We start from the raw sequence: 24,439 nt of genomic DNA on the forward strand, positions 1-24,439 counted from the left end.
GTGAGTTAACGCTATTGAGTAAACGGTATTTTTAGCATTTTGGTATTTAGTTTAAAAAAATACTCGCTATTCAATTTTCCTTAATTGAATGGACTAAAATTGGTATTTTTTTTTTATTTTTGATGGAAACAAGTGGTATTCGATTATACCTTCCACATCTACTTTTATCTATACTTTCAGAAATAATCTTCCATTTTTACCCATTACCTTTTCTCATTAGCTTTTCAAAAAAAACAAAAATGATAATTGTACAAACTTTTTAAGGGACGGTCAAGAATGAAATACTGGACTCTTACTTGGTGATGAAGGAGTCGATTATTTTAAATTTCAATTTAAATTTTTTTGCTTATTTTAATTTGTTATGAATTGACAAAAGAATCCTAAGTGAATAAGTTATTCTTGTTCAAGTTTTACGGAGAATCTAGACAGTTTATAAAAAATTATTTGACAGAAAATTCAAGCAAACAGGTTCTACTTTTTTTTTTTTTTTTACAACTTATAGAAAGCTGTAATAAACAGTTTTATAACTTCTTTTAATTTTTTTAAGCCAATAATCTAAAACACTAACTTATAATAAGTGCTACTAGCAAATAGGGCCTATGTCTTCTGGACATAATCGCTTAAGTCGCCATTAAGTGTTTGATAGAATTAATGAGGGCTGTTTAGTTGTAAAATAAATACCAAGCAAACGATTGCATATGGAATAATGAAATATCACGTTCGTTTCAAAAGATTATCCATACCGATAGTCTAAAGAAAATCATTTTTGTCAAAAGCTCGTTGATATTTAGCAATTTGCCCAAAAAAAAAACTGAATTGTTTGACATTCTTTTTAAAGTGTGTGTCGTTTGGCCTTGTGGATAATTATTAAGGATCATCATGTAGCCCGAAGGTCTGCAGTCCGCCTGAAGCCCGCCCACCCCGCCAGGCTTTTACCTGGCCCGAGCCCGTAGTTTTCAATGGGCGGAGTAATTTATTATGCTCCACTTTAGTCCACTACCACCAACTATGCTAATTTATTATGCTCCACTAAGCAAATAAAGAAAAGAAGAAGTTCACTTACCGAGAAAGATAAACAAAAATCTGGTCTTGAAAGACTAGAGAGGTGCGTGGGGTACTCTATGCATTTGCGGTTGGCTGTAGAAGCCTTGTCGGCACAATAATAGATCAATCAAATATTGCCAAATGCCCGTATGTTAAAAAGTGACAGTTGCATGGAACAGGCAATCATATTAACACGTACGTGTCAAAGTGATATGGTAGTTTTTAATTTATCAATTTTGCCAATCAAAACTATGGCACTTAAGAAAAGATAAAAATTAAATATCTCTTTAATTATGCACATTGACCTTTCTTAAATAAATATAAATAAGCATAATCATTGAACAATAATTATCTTTTTTTAATTAGATAAATAGATAATTAGAGAAATAAATAGTAATGCATTTTTTGCTTGCTTATTCTATATGCGATTATTATCAAATGCAATTATGCAACCGAGAGTATGCAAATGAGCATATTTGCTGATTGCTTATTTTTTTAAGTAAAAAAAATAAAGAAGATAACTAAATAAGTCCAGGTGATAAACTCCAGTCGTTGGCACAGTGGTCAAAGCCTGAAACTTACAAGTTCCCTCCCTCCTAATGTCTCAGGTTCAAAACTTTCCTACAAGTGTTATCAACTCTTTTGGGCTCCCTGCAAATAAACGGTAAAATTAGACCATCAAAAATAATCGAAGTGCTTGTAAATTGATTTAGACGATGGAGTTGTCAAAAAAAAAGTCCAGGTGACAATGATTTTTCTGGTGGGACGCTAAGGAGTAAAAGATGATGAGGTGTCCCCAAACATTAGTACAAGATATTTTTTTTTTTTTTGGTCAATCAGAAGATATGTCCCATTCTCTACTGGGTAGAGACCAATTCAAAGTGCTCTAAATCTATATTTGCTGTTATAGGTGTTAAATACTTAATTACTATTTCACAGTGCATAGTGAATTCAGTTCTCGTGATTTATGGATTGACGATGGTAGATACTGTCCCATTCTTGAATATGGGGGAGACCAATTCAAAATATATAAAACTATTGTAAATTTATACTTTTGTTTAGAAATGAAAATCTGCACTTATTATCGGCGTTGCATACCGAATTGTGTTCTTCCTACCTGCATGGAGCATCTCACTTTTAATTGGGGCAACCGACATACAGATAAAGGATCTTGATGTTTTCTGAGTCGTCAAACGTGCCTTCAACGTAAAATTGAAGAATTCAAACAAAATATTACGAGCGTAATATCTTTTTTTTTTGGTTGAGTAATGTCTATTATCAGAAGATAAAGACATTCTGATTTATTAATGGAATGTTGGACCAGCAGATAAAATGGTAAAATCTTGGTACATCTGACTTGGAATTTCACATAGCTCAAGGACCAACAGTAATAATCTTGGTCCCCATTCCAGAGAAAAGAAAAGTAAAAATTGTAAACTCGGCCCACCAGTTTAACCCAATGACAAACTAAATCCGAATTTCTTGATCTTTTTCAAACTCTCTTATGATAGCAATGTCAGCTTTTCATCCACATATCTCTCCAAGTATTTTTGAAGATTGGCCTACTTTGTTTTTACTTCCCTTAAACTACTCTTCTAAATGTTTAAAGTTTTGATAAACTCATGATTATTCGATATTAGCAAAAGTCACAAGATTGTGGTAGTTATTGCCCACATTGGTGATAAAATTCAAGGGCAATAGGCAAAAGATAAGGCTACATTTCAACTTTGTAATAGAATGAGGTGATTTCTTCCACTTGTAGGCTCCAATTGAGACGAAGTCAAATGATGAGGGCTTCAGTGCAAGTAAACATGGAGTTTAAATTTTGTTGATCAGTTTCGAATTGACAATCGCATCGAAAGAGGCTAACCATTTATCCCTTTCGCTAGCCCTATACATTCCTCTCCATGAATTTCTCATACGAGATATTTGTTTATGCTTTGAATTTTTTGATAAGACACGATCCAATTCTCTATCTTCTTCATAAGCATAACTTAGCAATTTTCAAGCTACGTATTACCATAAAACTGTTAGCATAATATTAGGAAATATTAAGTTATCATGTAATCTAGGTTTAATTATGCTTCATATTTTAAATTGTCACCATATTAAACAATTTTTTAAAAAATAGTTTTCAAACTAATAAAAGCAGGTTATTAGAAATAGAAAATAATTTTTTGAAAACTTTATTTTGAAAAGAATAACTTTTCGGAAAAATAAAAAAAAAAAGGTTTTTGGAAAAAATTCATTTTTTTAAAAATAACAGTTTTTTTAAAAATAACAGTTTTTTTAAAAAAAACAAAAAAACAATTTTTAATAAAAACCAGTTTTACAGTTTTTGCAAAAATAACAAAAACTTCTTTTAAAAATGTGTGTGTGTGTGAGAGAGAGAGAGAGAGAAATGGAAGAGAGAAAAGGTTTGGTTATTGGCAAAAGGTTTCTAGTTTTGATTATACAAGGGCCAAAATTTAGTAGTTTTTTGCTTGCTTATTCACAGTTGCATGGAACGGGCAATCATATTGACACGTGTCAAAGTGATATAGTAGTTTTTAATTTATCAGTTTCGCCAATCAAAACTACGGCACTTAAGAAAAGATAAAAATTGAATATCTCTTTAATTATGCACATTGACCTTTCTTAAATAAATATAAATAAGCATAATCATTGAACAATAAGTATCTCTTTTTAATTAGATAAATAGATAATTAGAGAAACAAATAGTAATGCATTTTCTGCTTGCTTATTCTGTATGTGATTTTTATCAAATGCAATTATGCAACCGAGAGTATGCAAATAAAGAAGATAACTAAATAAGTCCAGGTGATAGACCTCACTGGTTGGCACGATGGTCAAAGCTTGAAACTTACAAGTTTGCTTTCTCCTAATGTCTCAGGTTCGAAGCTTTCCTACAAGCGTTATCAACTTCTTTAAGCTCCTCACGAATGAACGATGGAATTGGACCGCCAAATAATCGAAGTGCTCGTAAACTGACTTAAACAATGGAGTTGTCTAAAAAAAAAGTCCAGGTGACAATGATTTTTCTGGTGGGACGCGAAGGAATAAAAGATGATGAGGTGTCCCGAAACATTAGTAGTAGAAGATATTTTTTTTTTTTTGGTCAATCAGAAGATATGTCCCATTCTGTACTGGGTAGAGACCAATTCAAAGTGATCTAAATCTATATTTGCTGTTTATAGGTGTTAAATACTTAATTACTGTTTCACAGTGCATAGTGAATTCAGTTCTCGTGATTTATGAATTGACGATGGTAGATACTGACATACTGTCCCATTCTCGAGTATGGGGGAGACCAATTCAAAATGTATAAAACTATTGTAAATTTATACTTTTGTTTATAAATGAAAATCGGCACTTATCATCAGTGTTGCATACCGAATTGAGTTTCTCTCTACCTGCATGGAGCATCTCACTGTTAACTAAGGCAACCGACATGCAGATAAATGATCTTGATGTTTTCTGAGTCGTCAGACGTGCCCTCAACGTAAAATTGAAGAATTCAAACATAATATTATGAGTGTAATTAATGTCCTGTTTTTTGGTTGAGTAATGTCTATAATCAGAAGATAAAGACATTCTGATTTATTAATGCTATATTGGACCAGCTAATAAAATGGTAAAATCTTGGTACATTTGACTTGGAATTTCACATAGCTCAAGGACCAACAATAATAATCTTGGTCCCCATTCCAGAGAAAAGAAAAGTAAAAATTGTAAACTCGGCCCACAAGTTTAACCCAATGACAAACTAAATCCAATTTTTTTGATCTTTTTTCAAACTCTCTTATGATAGCAATGTCAGCTTTTCATCCACATCTCTCTCCAAGTATTTTTGAAGATTGGCCTACTTTGTTTTTACTTCGCTTAAACTACTCTTCTAAATGTTTAAAGTTTTGATAAACTCATGATTATTCGATAGTAGCAGAAGTCACAAGATTGTGGCAGTTGCCCACATTGGTGATAAAATTCAAGGACAATAGGCAAAAGATAAGGCTACAGTTCAACTTGTTGATAGAATGGGGTGATTTCTTCCACTTGTAGGCTCCAATTGAAGTGACGTTAGATGATGAGGGCTTCAGTGCAAGTAAACATGGAGTTTAAGTTTTGTTAATCAGTTTCGAATTGACAATCGCATCGAAAGAGGCTAACCATTTATCCCTTTCGCTAGCCCTTATACATTCCTCTCCATGAATTTCTCATACAAGACATTTGTTTATGCTTTAATTTTTTTGACAAGACACGATCCAATCCACCATCTTCTCCGTAAGCATAACTTAGCAATTTTCAAGCTATGTATTACCATAAAACTAGTAGCATAATATTAGGAAATATTAAGTTATTATGTAATCTAGGTTTAATTATGCTTCATATTTTCCTAGTTAGTCTTGCTTTCTTTTATTATATATGTTTTCTAGTTGATTTATGCGTCTCACCAAGTCATGTAGCCTACATAAATGCATATTAGGGTTATATCAAGGTTGTTGTTAAATTACTTTTTTAACATAATATCAGAGCTCTTTTAACAAAAATCAACAATTTTATTGTCATCGATTGATTACCCTCATAGAAATAGACATAAAGGGAAGGATGGTCACCGCCACTGGGCCGTTAATCCCCTTAAGTTTTCCATATTTATGATAAAAGTCTAGAGAAGAGGAAATGGATCCTCTTCGGTCCTCGTTTTTAAACTGGACCGAACAATTCAAATCTTGTCCGTCCATACTAGCAATTACTACTAATTGTTTGGTACAAGGGTCAAACTCTAGGATTTGTTTTGCAATTCCCCCCCAAAACCAATGATACATCGATAACAGGGCAGCTAGCTCGACACGTGTCACGTAGCCTTTGACTCGGCGGAGCCACCGGAGCGAGAAATTTCGTCCCCTAAAAACAAAATATTGAAAGCCAAAAGCGAATTTCCTTCCCATTTACAGAGAGAGAAAAATACTCCCACTCCTAGAGAGAGAGAGAGAGAGAAATGATTTGGTTGCATTTGGATATCATTTGAGTTTCATCTCGCACTTTCCACCTTCCTCCTATATTACACATCTGCACGTACAAACGCAAAGTTTCCTGCAAAATTTCTAGAGAGAGAAACAAGGGGGAGAGAGAGAGAGAGAGATTCACAGATTCATACGAATGGAGACGAGTCTCGTGAGTCAGTATTAGAAACTGAACGAGAAGAGAAAGAGGAAAAAAACACGAGTCTACGACATCGTTTCACAGCCCGATCCAGATCCAAACCCTAACCCTAACTCTCTATTCGCTCCCTTATTCTAGATCGATTCGATCGACGATCGGCGTACAGATCGGAGATAGAGAGGGATACATATAGAGAGAGAGGGAGAGGAGAGAGAGAGAATGCCTACGCAGGGGGATCTGGACCGTCAGATCGAGCACTTGATGGAGTGCAAGCCGCTGACGGAAGCGGAGGTGAAGACGCTGTGCGATCAAGCCAGAGCTATCCTGGTGGAGGAATGGAATGTGCAGCCGGTCAAGTGTCCGGTGACGGTGTGCGGCGATATTCACGGCCAGTTTTACGATCTGATCGAGCTGTTTCGGATAGGCGGAAACGCGCCCGATACGAATTACCTTTTCATGGGGGATTATGTTGGTGAGAGTCTTTGACAATCATAAGGCCGATTTTGTGATAATTATAAGGCCGATTTTTGTGATAATTATAAGGCCGATTTTTGTGATTTTTTTTTTGTTTGATTATGGAGTTTTTTTAATTGTGCAATGATTGGCTTTGTTACACGGAGTCGGTTACGATCTAAGTGAAATAATGTGTGTCCACGTGCGGGAGCGAGCACGAGCGTGAGCGAGAAAGAATCTCACAAAAACATCCCAAACTATTAGAATTCGCTTGAGCAAAGATTGAGAGCGTGAGCGAATGGTCCTTCCACGGCATTGTGCTCGTCCGATTACGGCTGATTTTGTGAGTCTTTGAAAATTATGAGGCCGATTAAATTTTTTTTTTTTTTGATTATGGAGTTTGTTGATGTACAATGATTGTCTTTGTTACACCAATGATTGGCTTTGATGCACGTATGAGTGTTTGATTCGTCTAATTCACACGTCAATGATACGGGGCGTCACGAATATCCATATAACTGCATTGTTTCACCTTGTTTTATAGCTTAAATGGTGTTTAGAATGTTACATTGAGCGTTTCATGCTGGACTTGGCTTGTTTTATGCTTAGTTTGATAACTTTGGTGTCAGGCCCAGCTTATGCGCACCTTGACCGACCTTGGGAGACCTATCCCACTGTCCACTAGCCGGAGGCCAATTAAAGCCATAGCAAAGCCCCTAGTAGTCTGACCTGACCTTTTAGGTGTGGAAAGTTTTATGCGTAGTTGTTACCTTGGATGGTTCAGTAAATATGCTTCCTAGCTGAATGTTTGACTAAATGTCTGATACAAAATCCCATTTCTTTGCCGCAGAGTGCTGGGTGTAGGGTGTGGTGGGTACTTGGTACATTTAGCCGAGTCCAATGTGGCATAGATGGGTGGAGTTGGGGGTTCCTTTTGAAAGCATTTTGCATAGAAGAAAATATTTGGGGGTGTGTGCTTGTGATTGTGTAGTTATTGAATGCTATGGGTCCAATTTTTTTATGTTGCCTGTCTACGAATATATTAGGAATTAGGATATTGAATTTGCTTACTTTTAGCTGATGTTCTTTGTGAAATTATCGTTCGTTGACTGTGCGGTTATAGAAGATAAGTTCGTAATGCGCAAGGGAAGGATGAAAGTAGCATATAACATCTTTTGGGTCTCATAGAAGATTTATAGCTAGCTTATCATCACATTTAATTGAATTTTTTTAAGATTCTAATTGAACATACCAAGCCAAGCTCAAGCACCTTGCATGCTCAAGACAAGCTTGAGAACAACTTTTGTACTTGGTTTAACTGCAAGCTGAGCTTAAACTTGCCTCTCGTCCAGTTGAGCCAAGCTTGAACACCACAATACTTGGCTTGGCTCTTCACCCCTAGCAATTGCTACACAGACCTATGTTACCATAAAATGATAATGTGATATCGATTTGCGTATCGAAAAGCATGGTCTGAACATGGTACAGTACTTTTCTGATCCAAATCAATCCCATCTTTCCTATTTATTTCGATAAAAATCTAGATAGGGCGTGGTTTGCGTGGTTTTTATAGACAAAGTGTAAAGGAATTGGTCGAAATACTCCTGCAAAAGTCTTTTAAATGAATAGATGAGTTGTTTTATTGCATGTTTATCGTTTGCAAGAAATAAATTTTAGTATTAAAATAGGAGGATGCCCCTATTGTACCTCATTTTAGGGCAGGTGGCGTGCCACATTCCCTTTCCCGTACTAAAAAAATCCTCATTCTAGGTAACACTGGGACGAACAAACAGTATGTTTTTTCCATTGTACTTTGCTCTTGGAGCTAAGAGCACTTATAGCAGTAGAGGACAAAGCGATATTCTTAGAATCTAGAAAGGTATGAAAAGTTTAAAAGAACCTTAAGTTGGTTGTTGCAGAGACCTATTGATCCATGAGTTAAAATATAAGTGGCCCCATAGAATGTGGAATTTGAAGGAGAATGAATGTTACCTTGGCGAAACAATTAAGTTGGGACAAAACTTAATTTAGTTTGATTGCTGAAATAAATCTGTCTGCGCCTCTATGGTTAACAATCATGCATTTATGGCTGTTGGTTGAAATTTTGCCAAGGTAACGGCTTAGCTTACAGTTATTGCAAAGAACTACTTCAAATTTGTTGGCCCTGTGAACGTGCTTGGTCTCTTGTGTTTTTGTTCGTGAATTCACAATTGGTTTCTTTCCGTACAATTCAATGCTATCGTATGTTGTATGAAATTTAAGTACTCTATGGTTCTTTGAAAATGTTATGATTTTGGATCTCTTAGATTCTCTTTCACTTCAACTATGTTCTGATAGAAAATATTATTTAATTCAGATCGTGGGTACTATTCAGTGGAGACTGTCACACTTCTAGTGGCTCTGAAAGTTCGATATAGGGACAGAATTACAATCCTTAGAGGAAATCATGAGAGCCGGCAAATTACCCAAGTGTAAGCCCTTTTCCTTGTGTATGTGGCATGTTGTAGTTGATGTAAATGCATGTTGTACTTGACGTAAGAGCATTTGATAACCGAAAGTACAAGTAATGAAACAATGCAAGTGTATTTGGTAGTCAATAACTCAATACAGAGGATCATCTTTTAATTTGTTAGGAACGTTAGAGCCTGCCTCACTGTTCTCTATGAGGGCCTTATTTTGAACTGCTCATTATACTCTTGAGTCTAGAGATTTTTGTATTGTTGGGGCTATTGTTTTTTAACAAAAACATAAAAACAATGTCAGATGGATCCTGTGAAATTGGGACCAGGTTTTGGTTTCCAAGGGCCTTATCCATTATGCTCCCATTGTCCATCATTATGACTAGATTCACAAATGTCTGATGATTATTCAACTCTTCCTTCAGGTAGATTGGCATTTGAGAATTACACAACTCTATAGAGATGCTTCTTTGCTTTCTATCTGTAATTTCTTGCTATATCTTGTTTGTGGACTCTGGTATCTCATGCCTTATAGATGCTAATATGTTACAGTTACACCAAATTTTATCGTACTAATGTGTGGGGGCTTTCTGTAGAAGTTTTGTACTACTTGTCATCGTACTTATATAATGAGTGTGGGTTGCAAATGTGTCTAGTTAGATTAGTTGGAATACACCATGACAAAGCTAGATCTCATACTTCTAAAAGTTAAATGCTTGGTTTTATCTTTTAAAGGGCATAGTGACATTTTGTAAAATTTTATGCATAAAACGGAAGTCTTTTGCATTGTTATCTATAGCACATTCAACTACTTGTACATGTTGGTTCATATCTAACTAGGCACTTCAGACGCATATTTCACACTGTTACCAAAGTGTTGTTGCTGAACGGGTACTTGGCAAATTCAGAAGTGACCATGGACCATGGTACATAAATTTTCAAGTGATTTTGATTATTTTCTTGTTGAATATGAGTAGAATAGTATTATGTATGCAGTTGAGATGTGAATTACGTTGCATTCATCCATTTGTGAAGAAAGACACGTTTTACGTTGTTGGATAAGTTCTTCGATAACCTGAATTTTAAAGTCTGCTAGAAAATGGTAATGGTTGAGTAAAACATGTGAGAAGTCCATATCGTATTAAAGACGAGCTATGGATTATTTAGTTGGAGGTAGTAGAACTAAGGACAATCCTGTTGACAGTTGAGACGATTTGATGATGTACCGACAACGGATATGTTGCGAGAGAGTGATGTATGGTTTAAGGGCCTATTGGGACTTGGAGAAAGCTGTAAAGTTTTTTGTTTGGAATGAGTAATAGCCTTGATGATGACTGATCAGTTGGGAGGAACAATGGATCTATGGTGAACAATGTTAAAACAGGATTCAATGATCCATGTGTCTTTGGCTTATATAGTTGGTTTGATGCTCTTGTAACTTACCGGTCGGCACCGGCCAATGCATCATATTGGAAGATAAACAGGATACACTGCGCGATGTTCCATTCCGACTTAAATACCATCAGTTCCAGCTGTCTCGGATTGTTCCAGCGTAATTTGGCCATTTTTCATTCTCGTCCAGTACAGAAACATAGATCTTGAACTGATTGGCAAAAAGAAAACTTGAGTAGGAGAGGAGAGTGAGAGACTTGAGATTGCATTACTTATCAATGCACAGAGAACGCGAGCAGCATGAGTCGCCGGAGTAGTACAATGTCACGGTTAAACTTGCGGAGAGTGTAGTTGCCAAAGACGCTTCCAACTTTTCTGTCTTCCTGTCTCTCCACCTCATCCATCAGTTAATATCAATCTCTGTGTTCTCTCTCTGGTATTCCAGATCTGATCCTAAGGTTGTAGTCTGGCAACTTGGATGTTTAGGATAGCCTTGGAGAGCACATTATTTTTAGTCACTTATAAATGTGACTTGGGTAAAGTATGGGTTTGGTGTCTTTTTTATGTTTTGCTGGTTCTGTTCAATTGAAACCAAACATCTAAACATCTGCATGTAAATGTCATGTGTATCAGTGCATGTATTGGCTAGACTTTTAAGATCCAATACCCCAATTGATTGGGGATTACATGGGTATTGTTATTGTTGTGGTTATGCTTTTAAGACCTATATTGTACTTGTACCGTATCAATGGCTCAAATACACTGACCGGTATGAGCTTCGTTCAAAACTGCTTGAATAGGCACTTACTGTTCCACATACCCTCACCGCCACCACCAAAAATGGTCTTTCTACTGTACAAGCTCTCATTACCTTTCTTATTTTTTCCCAGGTATGGTTTCTATGATGAATGCTTGAGGAAGTATGGAAATGCCAATGTCTGGAAGTATTTTACTGACCTTTTTGATTATCTGCCCCTTACAGCACTAATTGAGAGTCAGGTTTGAGTTGTGCATTCTGCTTATTGCATATTGATTAGTCTTTTGAACCAGTTCTGACATCCATATACATGTACATATTGATTGTAGATTTTCTGTTTGCATGGTGGACTTTCGCCGTCTTTGGATACGCTAGACAATATCCGAGCCTTGGACCGTATACAGGAGGTACAATAGTGATCGTATTTGTGGAATTTGCATCCTTTGAGATGTCATATGACTTCTAAATCTGATCACTTCTGTTGGTAGCTGTGGCTGTATCTTTTTTTAATACTACTTGAATAGCTTTTTTCAATTTTATTCCTGTGATTTGGAGGTTCTTGGATTTGTTGAAACTTGAACGTGGATATAAGAACTCATTTGGTTATCCATCAAGTGCAAAAACATTCTGTATTCTGCCTTGAGATATTGTCACTTGGAATTGTTTTCCATGACATTCTTTACTCTCCCTTTAGGGCAATATATGGCCTCAAGAATACATGTTTGAGTCTTGACTCTTGAATGCTCAGTTTTAGACCCTGTTGCTAAATCTGTCGTTGCTTCTAAACTTGAAACATAGAACTGCAATTCATGTGTTGGTCTCTATATTCCCCCACCCCCTGGTTTCCGGTCTATAATGAACTTCCATTTTCCTTTCATGGTAATACCTTTGCCTGCATTTCTAATGATTGTGTCTATGTGGGTGGGTCGGTGTAGGTTCCACATGAAGGGCCAATGTGTGATCTATTGTGGTCTGATCCAGACGATCGATGTGGGTGGGGAATATCTCCACGTGGAGCTGGTTATACTTTTGGACAGGACATAGCGGCTCAGTTCAACCATACCAATGGGCTCACTCTCATCTCAAGAGCCCACCAGCTTGTCATGGAGGGTTACAATTGGTGTCAGGTTTGTGAATTGGAAAAATCAGAACAAAACAAAGGGAAATGATTTGACCACACCCGATTCTATAACACTCCATTTTTGGTTTTTAGATGGGTGAATTTGCAGTATTGCTCCTTATTTGTCGTAATTTATTATTCCCTAATCCCCAAAAATGCAAGTGTAATTTTGTAATGTCCCTTGAGTGAAGACCAAAAAAGAGAGCTGTTTACAAAAGGGGAGAGTTAAAACCCATTTCCCTTTGATAAACTACCTTGTTTCTTTCATCTCTTTAAGTCTTACTTTTCTTTACTATATCGCTATTCCTGCATTTTCTCTAGGAAAAGAATGTGGTGACAGTCTTTAGTGCTCCTAACTACTGTTACCGATGTGGGAATATGGCTGCCATACTGGAAATCGGGGAAAACATGGAGCAGAATTTCCTTCAGTTTGATCCAGCACCTCGACAAATTGAGCCAGACACTACGCGCAAGACTCCAGATTATTTTTTGTGATCTCTCGAAGCATCAATCGGCTGTTAGTAATTGTTGCTTGCCCTCGTTTCAACGTAGATGTGTCTTAAGAGAGAAGTTTTTGTTGTTTGAGGGTTTCATTGTCAACATCATTCTTTCGGTTGGAGTTTGCCCTGCTGCTGCTGACTTTGATTATGTGCTCAAAGGAACTCGAGACCTAATCGAAGGCGCCGTGTCTTTGTTTTTATTTTCCCTTGTATATTTTTCGAGAGGAGGAAGCAGCAATAACGTGGTATATTGTGTTCCTGTAATTTCGCAATTTAAGGTAGAAATCAGATTTTGGCCGCGAGGGAGATGCATGGGATTGGTTTCTTACACCTTGCAACCTGCCGTCTTTATAGTTTCTGTAATTGAGATATCAATGTTTCTAATCTTGCTGTAGATTGGAATTTCACTGGGGTGGTGGTGTGCTTATTTCTATTGAAAAGGAAGGCGCGTGGTTCGTTTCCCTTCAAGGATTAGGACTCTTGAAACGCTTGTTTCATTTTAGACATTCCTAATGTTGTAATTCTCTTCCAGAATGTTTTCTCTGTTACAGAGCTTAGTGCCTTGTTCCAACCATCTTGATATCATAATTGAATTAGGAGGCTTTGTAGTGCTAGGGGCTATGAATTATTACGGTGGTGTTTCGAAAAGGTATGCCATATGGAAAGACTTAGTTGTGATGGTTTGTGACTGTTGTGTCAAAATGATGATTATCCCAAGTCACCTAATTCACATGCTTGAGCACGAGCATGTTTTCTGTTAGGTGAAGATTGAAAACGCTGAGTGGAGAACATTTTTAATGATTATGTGACCGAGGGGTTCTCTGTTGTGGTAAGCAATTATTCTGGTATGGTTATGAAAGGGTGTACTGTGTGTCCATTTTGAGGTGCAGTAGCAGCTTCCCTAGATACAAAACTTCGAATCTTTTATGAGATATTCTTCTGAAGAGATACAAAACTTGGAATCTGTTATTATCTTGAAATCTTCTTAAGAGATTCTTCTTCATCTGCACCAATTCTTTTGGGTTTGTTTCTTTTCCGTTGAGGGAATGAGGAACCTGGTTGTGTTCTTTAAGAAAATACAACAAATGTTTGAGAATGAATTTTGATATCATTTCATTTCTGCCATTTCGGTGCGTAATATGAACTAAAAACTGAAACCCGAGAGGGAAAAGGTCATTAAATACACATGTTGAGATAGAGAGTAAGGGAAGAGCCAAACAAAGATGGAGAACTCTTTTGGTCTTCCATTTACAACAAAAATCAATCATGCCACTAATCCTGACAATCATGAGGACAAACCTCAAATGCTAAGGTAAAAGCGAGTTAAAACCGGGAGCTGGTAGGAATTCTCACAGATCCCGGTGGGGCACCGCTGCGTTTTCGTTTGATGTAAATGACTGAACTGCTTATGAACAACATCCCCAACATAATACCCTGTTCAGAGAATGCATCAGGGCACAATTAGAATAAGGAAATCAATAACAAAAAAGTGGTCAAGCAGTTAATGTCATTTAAACATGAAGGAATGTTTGCTTAGTGATGACAAGAATGAAATTAAGGACGAAGGAAATTTGCTAGAGAAACGTAGAAATCAGATCATGTGCCATACAAGGCAATGCGGCCAATGTCACGAACTAAAATGTCATGGGAGCAGTTGTGTCAGTAGGTGGATTGATTCTGTTCACATAAAATTGATCCGAAAAGGGTAAAAGCCAAAGTAATAGCAACCTCAGAACTTAACGTAGAAGGAAGAAAGATAAAAATTGTATCACACAATTAACTTAAAGAAATGAAAGGAGAACTAAAGAGGATAGCAAGGACGAAGGGACATTGGGGCCAAAGGTGGCCCTGGCCGCCAACCCTAAGCTTCAATCACTCATGCATACCCCACTAAGTAATGCAACATCAGTGTACCGAGCCAACATTGAAGTATTCTAGTAAGCATTTTTAGGTTTTGTTTTGTCTTCTTTTCTTTGTTTCTAATTCTCAATTTCTCTGAGAAGATTTCTGATTTATGTCTCTTTCAAGTGAAGCTCAGAATTGACAGGGGAACCCAAATCCCACTTCATTGAGCTCTCATTTTGAATTTCTAATACTTGGGCACTTCACCGTCAAAAATACATTCAACGCGGATGTGCAAGTCTTCTTAAAGAGAGTATGCAATTTCGAGACCTGATCCATAACTCCAAAGCGGAAATGCAACATTCAACAAGATGCATATAAAAAGTGTGATACTGGATGACTAATTTGGAGAAAGAATCTCGATATTGACCTCGCCACTATACAAGGTACATTAAGAAAACGTATGCAATAACATTTGTTTCACTCATGAAGAACTCTATTGAAAAAAATTTATTGCATCTCTGAGTCGTGAATGCGAAGTTAGGAAGGCTTTTTGGACATGCATAATTACCATAAGTAAATTCCCACAATTGAGTTCCCGAAAGCGAAGTTAGGAAGGCTTTTTGGACATGCATAATTTCAGGTTTAAGTTCTGGTTAAGTTTTTTGTGAAATCTATGAAAAAAAGGGACGGTAATATCTCAGAGAGATATTTTCCCTTACGAAGTAGTAAATGTATTTTCTGACCAACTAGTTCATCACAATTTCATTGCACACATATGTACTAATGGACATGCGAGGAGAAACGTGCTAATATTCACCAAGAAAGACTAAACATAACAAGCGATAAGATACTTAGACTGTGCCACTGAATAAAAATTGCATGCTAATCCACATATGTGGAAAATACAGTAGAGTTTTGGAAGTTATGAAGCATAGACATAGGGCATGGAAGCGATACTCGTGGCAAAACATGGAAAGTGCGATACCGAAGTGATATGATCACATCAATGGACATATATCAATTATATATCTTAAAATAAAAGTCACAGATATTTTTTTTCCTTTCAAAAAATTTTCTGTAACTTTTAGTGTTTGTATGTGTTCATGCAACTCTTTTCAGCTTCTAAGTAGATATATTCAAATTTGCATAGCACAAAATACAAAGCTCAGAATATATCGTTTCCAGTAAGACACAGCTCTTTTGGGTAATACTGGTTTGTGACCACCATCAGCTACTCCCGATAAACAAACCAAAGTGGTTAATTGGTGATGGAACACGATTTTTGAATCTCCAAAATATTCTTTTCTGGTTCAATAATCCTACCACCTCCAGATTGCGAGGTGTACCTAACAATTGCCTGATTTCCTTGATCCTATAGGTTAAAGGAACTAAGCACTGAGCATTTTCTCGACAACAAAGACAAAAAAAAAAAAAAAAAATCCTGCAATTTGATATCACAGGACACTGATGCGAAGAAATCCTATTACGAACCATCTAACGTGACCATTTCATTCGTTGTCTACATATAAAATCTAAAGTTCACAATTATATGTGTGCGTGTGTGCGCGTGTTTTTGTTTGGGTGTATAACCCAATATATATTTCCAGAAACCTTTGTGTAAGGATATAAACATGGATCACAATGAGAGGAAAGCATGGCGCCACAAATGTTGAACATACCTCAAAACCAAGTACTGACAACTTCTCTTCATTAACAGCCGGTATGCAGCTCCTATATGTGATATAAGCCTGGGACCCACTCACTGATGTGGATACATCAGAAAGTAAACGACCCTTCTGAGCTGTTTCGCTGTTGGCTTTATTCGAACTAGCCCCAGTTTCTTCACACTTCAGAGGGATACGATAGCCAGTTTCACTGCACCGATATTTTTCATCCTTCTACAAGGAAGCACGCAACATAGCAAGACTCATACACAGATGAAGAAGCAAAAAGTACAAAATGAATGTAGTTTTGTTTCTACGGAAATATGGATTACGTAGGAGTCATGATAATATCTAGAGTCAGTTTAGTAAAAGCATTCCCGACCGCATAGTTGCATCATTTATCTAACTCGATTTCGACTCCCCATTCGAACTCCAGAATCTGAACTACTGGAAAGAATTTCAGGATTGCAGAGTGAAATCAATCACAAAAACATCAGACAGGTCTGGGCTACAGAAAATAGTGTGCATACTACGCCATTGTACTAGACGATCAACATTTTAGTGGCCCAGCACATGTAACCTTCGACGCAAGACCGATCATACTTAAGATGCGAACAAGATATCATCACAGAAGAATCATTAGATCTGACCAAGCAAAAGGAGTAACCAGCAGGCAGAGAGAAACTTGTCATTCAGGATCAGATTTAAGGCATGATAACTGTCCAATATCTTTTCCCCCAAATACCACATGCAAGTAATCTCATATATGCAGCTACAGACCTTCCATATACCAACAAGACTGTGTCGTGATCTAGCTGCATCTAGAAAATGAAAAGCAAGACACTGGTTTTCTTAAACAGCATTGCAGCCAAACATGAAACTTATAATTTCCAAAACGATTGATATGGAAAGGCAACAAGAATCATGCAAATTAAATAAAGGAGAGTAAAGCAGCTTATTAATGCTGCAGCATAGATATGATCTTACTTAATAACAGGTAAATTGAACACCTCACAAGAAATCGTTATAACTCTTCCCTTTTGTTTATAAGTACGAAAACCTGATAATTCATAGAAAGCAAAATATTACAAGATCAAATGACTAGCCATGATTGACAGGGCAATATTGGTCTTGAATAAATATGCGAATCAAAGCTGATTGCTTTTTACTAGAAATATGACTCCAGTCTTCTTCAATTGAAGATTAACGAAGATGAAATGCAAGCATCACTCAAGGGGTGTGTTCAAAGTTCTGCGATGAAGTGATAACGGGATCACCTCAGCATGCTTCACACAACACACAAGATCAAATATAGCAACTCAATTCCACACTATGGAGACTGGAGACTAGAGCCATTACCATAATACCCTAGATGAAGAAAAAAATAAAGTGATTTTGCTTATTCCTATGGTTGCCGTACCTTAAACAAGGGTGCAGAAGACTACAAATAAACTGATTTACATTCTATCACAACCATTAAAGGAAACCCCCCCCAACCACCCCCCCCCCCCACCACAACCCCCCCAAAGCAATTATTCAAATTCGATGGGAACCCCAAACACCACGTCAATGTTTACCATTTTATATGACAATTAACCAAACCAAACCGAGCCTTATGTCCCAATCACTTGGGGTCGGCTACATGAATCATTTTCCTCCGTTGAGCTCTGTCAAGGGCCACTTGTCCACACAAACCCATTACACTCATATCTTTGCACACAATAGCATCAAATGTCAATTTAGGCCTACCCCTTCCCGTAGCATTGCTACCCAAAGCTATCATATCCGCTCAATTAACTACTGCATTTCCTGATCTACGATAGACATGCCCAAACCACCTTAGCCTATTTTCCCTCAACTTGTCCTCCGTCTAGTCATACCACACATCCACCTCAACATTCTCATTTCCGCTACACTTGTCTTGCTCACTTGTTGTTTCTTAATAGGCCAACATTTTGTTCCGTAAAGCATTGCTGGTCTTATATGACAATTGACACCAATAAAACACACGAATACAGGATAGGGCGGAGCACGGAAAAATCCAAGAAACTGATCTCATTGTTCTCAATCAGGGGCGAACACAAGAGGGTGCGGGGTGTGTGCCCGGGCCCCTACACAACTCAGAATATTCTTGCTAATTATACTAATTTTCTGGTTAATATGTGAATTTTATGGGATCAACCCCTGCAAGTCCATTGGGTGAAAACTGAAAAAAAATTCTAAATATTCTTATGTGTGGAAAAAACTCCATAAAATTCCAAGTCATCAATCTTTTATCACGGGTATAAAATTAAATGGCGGCTACGTAAATACATTCAATCTCATCTCCTTTTGAGAACAAATAAGTAGCAATATGCACTACGGGCTACATTTTTTCCTTTTAAAGTAGATAAACAGGTGGTTCGAGCCTCCGCTTAGTATAAATCAGGCGTCCACCACTATTCTCAATTGCTTCTCGATCAAAACAGAATTTCCTTAGACCATCTCCAGCCCTAACTCCATTTTAAACTCAGAAGGACACTTCGAGTAAAATCTCCTAAATCTCACTCCAGCCCTTGACTCAAACTATCAAATTGGTTTTTACTCGAACTTTCAACCAAATCAAGGGAGACTCAAATCCTTACTCAAATTTTGAAGGGCCTTTTTCTTAAATTTACAACAATGCCATTGATGAACCTTTCATTCAAATTTATGCTTAGATTGGAACTTGCCCATTAGGGTACTTCACACAAAATAAAGCTTTTACACAAATTTTTAGTCAATTTTGGGTAAAAGATTAAAAAAAAGTTCCACCTATTTTTCATTAACACTTTACCATTCCTTAAACAAGAATCAATTCAAACCAAAACCAACTCCGTAAGACTTCGAAACCGATTCTAAACCAAATCAAATCGCATCTCGTTTCACCAATCGATTAGGAAAACCTAGAAATGAAAAAAGAAAGAAAGAAAAAAGACGGACCTTTTCGGAGTAAAGACAGGCAACGCATGGTCCAGAAGGAGAGCAATCGAAAGTCGCGTTCCCACCTGAAGGCGTCTCCTTGAAACTCATAAGAAGCCGACGCCCTCCTTCTCTCTCTCTACTTCTGCGTAATTTCGAATCAAAATTCCATTGCTTCACATAAGATCACAACACAGAAAAGTTTACATACATATATATTATATATAGAGAGGGAAGGGAGGAATCATTACGTTATGTGCCCTAGAGAGAGATGGGCCGGTACGGAGAGGAGAGAGAGTAGAAAGAGAAGAAACGATGCCATTGGATTTGCTCTTTCACCTCCTCCGTCTTCTCTCTTCTTCTTCTTCTCTCTGTTTTTCAATCTTGGTTTCGAATTATGCATGACCCCCTTCTGTTAGTGTGTATGTATAAAAGTCTCCCCCGTAGTTTTTTTCTATTCGGAAAAGGACCCACTTTCTTTCTACCACCCCTATCCCATTTTGTTTGCTTGTTACATGAAGTCATGGAGTATCATTTTGAGTGAAATAACCTGCGGCCACGACCATGTAAGCATGCACTCCTGACGATTGAGGAAAAATCTTACCGGCAATCGACAAAAGGAAGAATATAGAAAGTATCAAAGTTGGTGGTCATTGTGACAAGGCTGCACAAAACCTCACTCGGAGAAAATGTAAAATAGAAAAGGGTTATTGAAGACAACTATGGTGATCCGCATACTTACAGAATTTTTCAATGCCGTGTATTCTATTGATTTATCTCTGTCTCTTGTTCCTATTCCTTGTTTTGCAAGTTGCGTTGATTGTGTCTTCAGTGGTGAGGGGATGCTTATTTTTTTTCTTTTGGCTTTTGGGCCTTTGGGCCTTTGTTTTGATTGTCGGGTTGTTTTAGTTTGGGTTGTTTGTGTATGGCCTTGACAAGTATGGATGTTTTTTCTTGTTTGATTTTAATGGGATGATTATTTGTTTGTTGGAAAAAATGACCCAATCTCTAAATTGTCAAGGTTTTATTATGACCTTCATCATTGCTACAGAAATATGTTGGGCAGGCCCATGGGCCTGGCAGACTTAACACCCATGGGCAAATCTGATGCAATCATTAAGAACAGAAAGCCAGTAAAAACTATATGTCCAGATGTGCTCCATATATCCCCTCATAGACCTCACTCATAGTCTTCAATGCCTCATGAGAGAGAGAGAGAGAGAGAGATACTCAGTAAGGTTGAGTGATCAAATGGTTGGTATGGTACTCCCATGTAAAATCTTGTATGTCTCATATAGTGAAACAATACTCAATGATCCTCCCATGGATGTACCCAATTGGAAACCACGCAAAAATCTTGTGTCTTTGTTTCGTGTGTGGTTGATCTCGGGCACAACAGATGGTTAGAACTCAAGTGTATAAAAATCATTCATTCTAAGCCCTTATGGTGACTCTGATGCAATTAGTATAACCTACTCTACTTTGTGAGAACTGGAGATCCATTGCGGAATAACTTATGTAACGACCTGGATTTTTGACCCAATTTTTTTTTAATACAAATTTATATTTTTAAATTTCTAATTCAATAATTAATTAGATTGAGTAATTAAAATATATTATTATGTGTACAATTGATATTATTTGCATTATTGTATAAGATATGTATTTAAACTTTAGATATACAAGGAATCAGTGATTCATATTCATCTCTTATCTTTCCTATCTAAACCCTAAGTAGAACTCTATTCAAACTAACTCTCCACTTCTCTCTCTCATCCTATACATAAAAGCGTCCAGATACATTCTCACCATGTACATACATGCGTCCACATACATTTGAATTGAAAACCCCCCAAATGTGGCACTTGTCTCCCATCTTTTTATCATTATCAGTATCACTCTCCTTCCTCATTTCACCACTTCTACACTTATCCTCTCACATTCTCACTACCTTATTCTCTCTCATTATACATACCCACATAAATCCGAAAATTGAACACCAGTATATTATGTTACTCCCAATTCTATTGTTGAGTCTAGAATAGAGAGAGAGAGAGAGTTGTGGCCATAGGTATGTGCACACCGTGAGTTTCGTGGGCACACCGCCGCTGTGGGCCCTGTCGGAGTGCCGCCGGACGCTGCCCCGAGATTTCAAAACCACCACAGCGATCTACGGATACCGTACAACACTTATCCAAACTTAGAATCGCGTTTAAGGTAGTTTTCCAGAAACTCGAAACCTTAATCTGCATTTTAATGGAGTTTGGACTTAGATTTAAAGTTTATTAAAGATGATGATCTGCTGTTAAATTGTTAATTTATTTTTAGTCCTATTTATGTTAAAATTCAGTTCGGTTGTGCTAGAATGATTAGTGTTATACCCTGTGAAAATTTATGATCGTTTAACAAGTGTTTGATTGTGAAATTATTATTGATGATGCATTATTGATTTGTATTTGGGTGGACATTTACGTGTTTAATAAATTATTGGGGTAGATAAATATTTTTGAAATATTCACAAGAATATTTTACTAGTAAAAATTTATTTGGATTGTAAACAAGAAATATTTTAGATTATATATTAGTTAATCTTTAACTCTAATAAATATTGACTAGAATAGCCTCTCATAATTTTGTTGTTATAAAAACCTCATATTAATATTTAATATAGTTAGTAAATACTAAATTTTGCAATAAGTATTTTTTTCAATAAAAAAAATTAGTTTGTAAAATCTATAAATAGTATGAGAGTTAAAGAAAATGTTTAAATAGTAGAAATGTTTTATAAAATTTCTAAATGAGAGAAATAGACTTAATTTTAAGTGTAGTAATTAATTGTTTGACTGAATATTATTTTGTTACTCGCATGATAAATTCTATGACATGATTAATTTTATCGCATGATTATGTGTTGTTAGTACTTTTAGTTGAAATGTTGAACCGTGTGATATTTTGTTGTGGCTGTAGATTGGACAAATAGGTTCCCTGGGTGGTTACGAGTAGTGACTCATGTAGACGATGTTAAGTAAATGAAAATTGATAAAGTGTTGGAAGTGTGATTGTGTGGATTGTGATTTGAGCCATGGTGATGGCAAGGGTAACCTATGGGGCCCTGTGTTGAAATGGGTTACCTGAGGGGCCCGGTGTTGTGACGCTAACGTATGATACGTCATAGGAAGTTTCTCTTCGAGGAAGAGAATGGGTCCTATGAGACGGTTATAGTTAGTGAGACGTTAATGTATGATACGTCATGGGAAGTTTCTCTTGGAGAAAGAGAAAGGGTCCCATGAGACGGTTATAGTTAGCGTGGGGTAGTGGATGTCCGACCCTAATGTACGATACGTCATGGGATGACTCGATCCTCCTGTTATGGTCTTAAGTGAGAACATACTCCGTACATAACTTAGATGCGCTCACCTAGAACCCTGGTGCAGGACAAGCAAGAGGAAGGGTGGACCCATGAGACGATTGTAGTTAGTGGATGTGGGAGGAAAGGATCTCGCGGAGAGAATCCTTAGATTACATGTAAGATGATGGATAGTAAAGAAAAAGATGATGTGTTATTATTTTGTACCTTCGGTGTATTATGAATTATTATATTGTTGATCTGCATATTTTGGTATTGGGTTTTAGGATTTCTACTTAGTGAATTATCACTCAGGATACGTTTGTATCCTGGCAAATCGTTTGCTTCGGTGTTCAATTTGCCAGAGTGTGCAGGATTCCACAGTGGAGCAGTTGATACAGGTGGGACTTCCTGGAACGGAGTCTGGACCAACGTTGCTTGGAATTCGTGTCAAAACTAGAGTCGCTCTGGAGTCGCTTTTATTAAGTAAATGTACAAAGATTTTTGTATTATTTTGAAATTGAAATTTTTGTATAAGGATAAACAGGGGCCTAATAGTTTGTAAAATTTAGTGTATTTTTGGGTTAATGCTTCCGAAATTCCTTGAAAAATCGGGGCGTTACAACTTAGGTGCACTTATTTGTCCCCAACAAAATATGTTAGATTGCAAGAAAATTTATCATTCCCCTTTGATGATGCAAATTGTCCGTATTCTAAAACTAGTCGAGAACATTAGTCACCCCAAAAATCAGGTTGATTGGATACCGTTTGATATGGTTTCGATACACATTTGGTTTAGAACATAACAAGATTGCAACACCAAATCTGAACTCATTAAATCCATTTATCTCAAGACAACTTCTTTCCCAAATTACATCAACCGGTGTCTCGATGTAATCAACATGATTTTTGACATGGTTGATGTCGTCGACAAGCTCTAAATCGTGAACGGGGTAAATCATCAAAATAGGCCCGGGAAGAGCCCAAAAAGGGGCTAACTAGAAGAACAATTTCATTTTCATTTTTCATGGACCGGAGAGGATCCTCTTCCAATATTTAACACTGCACATACGTGCATATTAGCTTATTTTTGGTCACAGCAAATACACTATCTTGGAAAACAAACTGCACTAAACTTTCCCCTGTAAGCATTTTACCATCTTGTTCAACGTACTGCTAGTTGCATTTTGCGATTGAGATTCTTTCGAGTGTCCCCATCAAAATCTTCTCTCAATCCATCCCTGCACTGCTCTATCTCCTCACAGCCTCTCCGGTAGGCGTTCGACGGAAGGGGGTCGCACCGGTCAGGACGCTCTCTGCTGCATTGAAACCCATGCATGCCGTCGTTGCGCATTGTGTCGTACCTGATTTCATCTCCATTTGCATTGGTGATGATCAGAAGTAATTAAGAAGAGGGCGAAGACAATGGAGTCCTTGAGAGAAGCCATTATTTTGCAGAGAGAGAGAGAGAGAGAGAGTAGAAGAACATGTGGTGGGTAGAAAATGATGGTGAAATTTATAGAAAAGGTTTGTCTCTGTATTATGGAATATTGATTTACGGGCTTGATGGAAGGATTGATTGAAAAACATTGGCCTAATTCCACTAAATCCTCCGTTATTACCTATTTAAAGTTTAAACTTGTCATTTTTAACACAATGCTGATTTACGGAGCTGATAAAAGTACCAAAATCCATTCATGGCTTTTAATTCCTACTATTAAAGGAGATGACCACTACATTATTTTCCAGTTAAAACTGC

The 24,439-nt window shown here is 37.0% G+C and overlaps 2 protein-coding genes across 4 annotated transcripts; one reads left to right on the forward strand and one right to left on the reverse strand.

The window, feature by feature from the left end:
• The first annotated feature begins 5,967 nt into the window (after window positions 1-5,967).
• On the forward strand, window positions 5,968-13,353 carry LOC131310342 (serine/threonine-protein phosphatase PP2A catalytic subunit). Its single transcript, XM_058337306.1, has 6 exons — window positions 5,968-6,676; window positions 9,014-9,128; window positions 11,399-11,507; window positions 11,595-11,672; window positions 12,201-12,392; window positions 12,707-13,353. The coding sequence occupies exons 1-6, from the start codon at window positions 6,424-6,426 to the stop codon at window positions 12,878-12,880; spliced, it is 921 nt and encodes a 306-aa protein (XP_058193289.1). The 5' UTR covers window positions 5,968-6,423; the 3' UTR covers window positions 12,881-13,353.
• A 620-nt stretch (window positions 13,354-13,973) lies between these two features.
• Window positions 13,974-19,752, reverse strand: LOC131310343 (uncharacterized). Of its 3 annotated transcripts, none has more exons than XM_058337309.1 (4): window positions 19,586-19,752; window positions 19,356-19,476; window positions 16,410-16,628; window positions 13,974-14,319 (listed from the first exon to the last, which is right to left on the reverse strand). In XM_058337309.1, exons 1-4 carry the CDS (start codon window positions 19,735-19,737, stop codon window positions 14,209-14,211), a joined length of 603 nt encoding a protein of 200 aa, XP_058193292.1. In that variant the 5' UTR covers window positions 19,738-19,752; the 3' UTR covers window positions 13,974-14,208. The 3 variants fall into 3 exon arrangements, with proteins under 3 accessions (XP_058193292.1, XP_058193293.1, XP_058193291.1); XM_058337310.1 differs by having other exon boundaries at window positions 16,410-16,625; window positions 19,356-19,479; XM_058337308.1 differs by having other exon boundaries at window positions 19,356-19,479.
• Window positions 19,753-24,439: the final 4,687 nt, after the last annotated feature.

The sequence above is a fragment of the Rhododendron vialii genome, chromosome 12a (genome assembly GCF_030253575.1).
Source record: "Rhododendron vialii isolate Sample 1 chromosome 12a, ASM3025357v1".
NCBI lineage: Eukaryota > Viridiplantae > Streptophyta > Magnoliopsida > Ericales > Ericaceae > Rhododendron > Rhododendron vialii.

Excerpts from the sequence above, each read along its gene's own strand:
- LOC131310342 (XM_058337306.1), top strand. The coding sequence starts at position 6,424 with ATGCCTACGCAGGGGGATCTGGACCGTCAGATCGAGCACTTGATGGAG. Across the intron at positions 6,677-9,013 it reads TTTCATGGGGGATTATGTTG|ATCGTGGGTACTATTCAGTG; the intron begins GTGAGAGTCTTT and ends TATTTAATTCAG. Across the intron at positions 11,508-11,594 it reads CAGCACTAATTGAGAGTCAG|ATTTTCTGTTTGCATGGTGG; the intron begins GTTTGAGTTGTG and ends TATTGATTGTAG.
- LOC131310343 (XM_058337308.1), bottom strand. The coding sequence starts at position 19,737 with ATGCATAATTCGAAACCAAGATTGAAAAACAGAGAGAAGAAGAAGAAG. Across the intron at positions 19,480-19,585 it reads CTCTCTCTAGGGCACATAAC|AAGTAGAGAGAGAGAAGGAG; the intron begins GTAATGATTCCT and ends GAAATTACGCAG. Across the intron at positions 16,629-19,355 it reads CCTGTCTTTACTCCGAAAAG|AAGGATGAAAAATATCGGTG; the intron begins GTCCGTCTTTTT and ends GCTTCCTTGTAG.